The sequence below is a fragment of the Loa loa genome (assembly GCF_000183805.2).
Source record: "Loa loa unplaced genomic scaffold supercont3.268, whole genome shotgun sequence".
NCBI classification, from domain to species: Eukaryota; Metazoa; Nematoda; class Chromadorea; order Rhabditida; family Onchocercidae; genus Loa; species Loa loa.
In genome coordinates this window covers 5637-10790 of record NW_018108448.1, presented here as the reverse complement: position 1 = coordinate 10790, position 5154 = coordinate 5637, and the positions used below count along the sequence as shown (strand labels likewise).

At 23.6% G+C, this 5154-nt stretch overlaps 2 protein-coding genes across 2 annotated transcripts in view; one reads left to right on the top strand and one right to left on the bottom strand.

Moving 5' to 3' along the window:
- Positions 1 to 1260: 1260 nt before the first annotated feature.
- Positions 1261 to 2718, top strand: LOAG_12436 (hypothetical protein; the record flags this gene model as incomplete). The annotated part of the gene is made up of 4 exons (XM_003147949.2): positions 1261 to 1344; positions 1557 to 1793; positions 2118 to 2296; positions 2538 to 2718. The coding sequence occupies 4 exons, from the start codon at positions 1261 to 1263 to the stop codon at positions 2716 to 2718; spliced, it is 681 nt and encodes a 226-aa protein (XP_003147997.2).
- A 1191-nt stretch (positions 2719 to 3909) lies between these two features.
- Positions 3910 to 5154, bottom strand: part of LOAG_18347 (G-protein coupled inwardly rectifying potassium channel-A) — a gene marked incomplete at its 3' end in the record, with an annotated part of 6168 nt that continues 4923 nt past the window's right edge. The window contains exons 7-9 of the mRNA XM_020451008.1: positions 4882 to 4961; positions 4435 to 4614; positions 3910 to 4078 (exon numbers count right to left, since the gene is read on the bottom strand). Coding sequence (XP_020305250.1) covers positions 3910 to 4078; positions 4435 to 4614; positions 4882 to 4961 — 429 coding nt within the window. The remainder of the gene's footprint in view (positions 4079 to 4434; positions 4615 to 4881; positions 4962 to 5154) is intronic.

The following is a 5154-nucleotide window of genomic DNA, read 5'->3' as shown; positions in this document are numbered from 1 at the left end:
GAAGATATATCATAGCAATTACAATGACATCAAATATTACAATTGGTTGAGCGGCAAAACTCAAAAGCGATTTCGAAAACTGAAATTATAAAAGGAGGATGAGGTTGTCATTGATTGGTATCACTTGTGGGTCACTTCAAGTTTGTGAATACCGTGCGGAGCTGTCACATCACTAATGTCACACCATTAAATTACTGTAGAAGATACAATGAAAAATTTCTCGGTTTTTATCCAAAACATTGATTAACAAAAATGATTCAGTTTTAGTCAAACGATAATACGCCTAGTCAAACATCAAACAATCTGCGCTTCAAAGATCAGAACCAATTAATGATTGATTTTAATTATATTAAATTTGTCATACTAATTTAACTTATCCATCACTTCCTCAATTATCATCTTCGATTACGACAAATTTATAATGAAATACTTCAACAGTTATCAGAAAGCGAACAAATAATTTACAATAAATTTGTCAAACTTTAAAAGTATAAATCGTTAAGTTACAACAATAAGCAAACTCATTTTTTATTTTCAAAATAATGTATTATTTATTGTAATTACTACTTTATTCAACAAAAATATTTTAAGCGAAATTGGAATAATTTGAAAAAATATAATTACTTTTGTACCAATTTAATAAATATATATATGTTACACATATTCGTCGAATGGTTTGGAACATTTTTGAGGCTAATTATGTTAAAATTAATTCATTTCCAAACATTGATTTTAGCAATAATTTTGGATATAATAAATTTCATTTCATATTAAAATAATTGTTAAAATGTAATAAAATTTTAGGAAAAAGCGCCTTTTATATCATCATGCCTTTATGTACTTTCAGTGATACTTGTTATTATCACTTTTCCATTTTGTTTGCCATTTTGTTGTAAAATTATCAGGTTTGTATATTTTTTTCGTACAAACAATTTCTACAGCAAACTTACTTAATTCAACAATTTAAGTTAATAGTTTCAAATATTTTAAAATCATAATTTAAATAATAATTATTTTATTATTTTTTAGTTATCGTAAATTTCAGATTTCATTACTTTTCAAATATTTCTTTCACAAATAATAATGAAAAAAGGAAAAAAACTTTTTGAGTTTGATAAAAATAATACTTTTTCAAAATTTTTGACAATGAATTTCTTTACAGATTTTTTCTTTAATTTAAGACTTCTAAAACTTTTAATTTGTTTTTGAAAGAAAAAAAAAAAACTATTGAATTGCAGAGAATACGAACGAGCGGTTGTTATGAGACTTGGACGTCTTATTAGAGGTGGAATTAAAGGACCGGGATTATTTTTTATCATGCCTTGCATTGATACATTTCATGTTGTATGAATTTTTTTCGAATTTCTTAATTTCGGTTTAAAATTTCATTCTATCCAAAATTTAATTTTTAAATTTAATAGGTTTCCTCGTTTTTTTTTTTAATGAACTATCACAAAATAATTGTCGAAAATGTTTTGCCATTTCTTCTTCCTCTTATCAATGATCGATCAATTATTTATCATTCATCTATTTGTTGTAACAAGCATCATTTATAGGTGGATTTACGGGTTTTATCATTTGACGTACCGGCACAAGAAATTCTCAGTCGTGATTCGGTAACAGTATCCGTTGAGGCAGTAATTTATTTCCGGATTAATAATCCGGTAATATCGGTAACAAATGTAAATGATGCACAATTTAGTACGAAACTTTTGGCTCAAACAACACTTCGAAATGTGCTTGGTACTCGAACACTTAGTGAAATGCTTAGTGGACGAGATAACATAGCTAATGTTATTATTTGTTAATATAATTAATAAAGAAAAAAGAAAAAATCAGATTTTAATTTTTGAAATTTTTGTAATTTTAAGAAATTAAACAAAAAAGACGAAAAGTGTGACAATTATTCTAATAAATAATTCAATTTTTGCAACAAATCATTAATTCTTTATAAATTCTATTCATTCACACATATAAATGAAAAGTTATTGGAAATTTTTTATCAAATTTGTTTCGAATTCAATTTAGCATCTAATAAATTTAAATCAAAATTTGGAAAGAAAAACATTTTTTAATTTATTTTAATTTAATAATTATTAATTTTAATTATATTTTAGGTAATTGAAAAAGTTTTAGCAGAAGGAACTGAACCATGGGGTGTTCATGTACAACGTGTTGAAATTAAAGATATACGTTTACCTTATCAATTAATGAAATCAATGGCTGCTGAAGCAGGAGCAGCTCGTGATGCTCGTTCACTTATCATTCTTGCTGATGGTGAACGTAAAGCATCTTCGTTAGTTTTTTTTCTTTTAATTTTTTTTCAATTTTTTTCTTTTTAATTTTTGTCATAACTCTTGAACTAATTTTATTCTAATTTAAATTCTTCTTTTTTGTTAATTAATTTTATTATTTAATTCATACGCAAAAAATAGCCAATAATATTAGTACCGGTTTTATATATCGCAGGTATTTGTTGAAAAACAAAAAAAAAAACTGTTAGTTTTTAATAATTAATTTAATTATGTTTATTTTAGATCATTAGCTGAAGCTGCATCAACAATTGGCTCAAGTTCTGTATCATTACAACTTCGATATTTGCAAACATTGACAAATGTCGCATCGGAACATAATTCCACCATTGTTATACCAATACCTATTGAAATTGCAAGGTATTATGCTAAAAAATGGTACAAAATTACAGCTAAAAATTCATAATTTTTATTTTTTGATTTTTTCTAAAACTTTTGGGAGAAGGAAAAGAAGCAAAATTTCGAAACTTTCAAAAAAATTTAACGACCATTTCCGTTTGATGTAAAATATACGAATGAAAAAGAGTTCACTATGTTTTTGCTCGTTTTTTTTTGTTTGTTAAATTTGAAGGAATTGAATAAATTAAAAATAAAACAAATATGAATCCGTAAATTGAAAAAAAAAAAAAAAACTTGAACGTTTGATGATTGATAACAGTTCTATATCAGCTAAAATATAAATATAAGTAATAGATAATGAAGAAAAAATAAATCTTTTTTTTTCGGAATGTTTCTTTTATTTTTTAGTTTTTTTCTTCTTTTTTTTGTTTAACAAATAACAATATGTAATCAGTTTGTATTTTGATTTGTTTTCTTTTGTTTTGTTTTATTTTTTCCTTTCTTTTTTCTTGATAATTAATTTTCCAACTAATTACTTTTGCTGGAAAAACACCTGTCTATAAGAACATCTGTTCAAAAATGATATTTTTACTTTTTTATTTTTGAATAACAAAAAAAAAGAGAGCCGAACAAGAAATGTTAAATTTTATTCAAACTTTTTTTTCTTTTCGCATAAAATTATTAGCAATATGAAATTAATCATTTATTTTATCAAATCATTCTAAACATTAATTTCAAATTTCTTTTTAATTTATAATATTAAATTTCAAAGTATTACAACATTATTGCTATCCAAATTGGTACTATTTAAAATTTCGCATATTAATTAAAAACATTAAAACAATTAGTGAATTTAAAAATACAAAATGCGCATTATGCATCACAAAAAAAAATCATAACAATATGATTTCAACAAATGCATACAAAAAAAAGAAAAGAAAAATTAATTTTCAGGATAAAAAATACGGATTAAAAAAAATGAAAGCTAAAAAGTGATTTAAAAATCTGGTAAACAAATGTTGTTGAATTCATTTTAGCTTTTTTTTTTGTTTACTACAAATACTATAAGCTGCAAAGATTTGATTAAATAAACTGAAATAAAATAATAATAATTTATCTTAAGTTTAGTCAAAAAAAGAAAAAATTTCATCTTTTTACTCTTTCCAGAATGAAAAAAAAAGGGAAAAAGAGGAAAGAAAAAAAAACAATTTTATTTATTATTAATCAAATTACAACCATAGAAATAATTTTTTTTAGATCAATTAAATCCGGAAATATTTCGTGTTGAATTAGTATAACCATCATTATTATCATCAATTTCCATTGCTTTCAGGTTAATATCATCAACTGTTTCAATTTCATCAAATAATTTATATTTTATTTCATACCTGCCAATTTTTTCATTTAATATAACCATTGAACGAAATCTGAAAATTTAAAATTAAAATTAAAATATTGTGAAAATTATCAATTATCATATACAAATTATCACTTATTGAAAGTTGTTATTATTATTGTTCATTTATCATTTTATATATATATCTTTTAAAATTTATTTCAAATTATTAATACAATTTTTTATAGTTTAACAAATTTTTGATTATTCATTCACTGATAGTTTCTGTTTTTTTTTTTAACATTTAAATACACGTATGACTTCTATTGGTTTACGTAATCTATGATTAGTCTAGGTTTCCACCTTACAGTATCAATACTTTTTTAAGCATACCGTTATCTAAATGAATATGTGGATATGTGAAATTATACGTTTTAAAATACCAACCTGTATCCCCAGAGTATTTCATCAGGTAAAAATGATGTTCGAGCTTGGAATGTCATACCGGTTGCTTCAACAATTCCTTCAACTGTCATGATAATCTCAAAATCGGCATTATGCATCCCATCAGGTGTTATCGTAAGTAATGGACTTTGATCATCAATTAAATGTTTCACTGTTATTGGCCTAGAATATTTTTCATGCATTAAATGCCTAAAAACTTTCATGAATTAAAAACTTGGAAAGTTTTGTTTATTGAAATTTCAATTTTAATTTCATATTCATAATACAACAAAATATAATATTGTGAAATATATTTTTTAACAAACGGCTTTTTAACAATTTTTGAATAAATTTATAAAATTTCGTGAATTTTGCAGAAAAAATTGCATCCAAATTTCGAAAAAATAAAATAAAATAAAATAAAAATAAAATAAACAAAATTAAATTTACCACAACAGAAGTACACGATCCCAGCCAGCATCATAACCAACATTCATATCTTTGAAGTCAGCCAATTCTCGCTCACCTTTCTATTAAATAATCAACAATTAGCACAATTAAATAATCAATAACATCAAATAATCACTACCTTTCTATTAAATAACCAATAATTAACATAATTAGATAATCAATAACATCAAATAATAATACCTTTCTATTAAATAACCAATAATTAACATAATTAGATAATCAATAACATCAAATAATCAGTACCTTTCTATT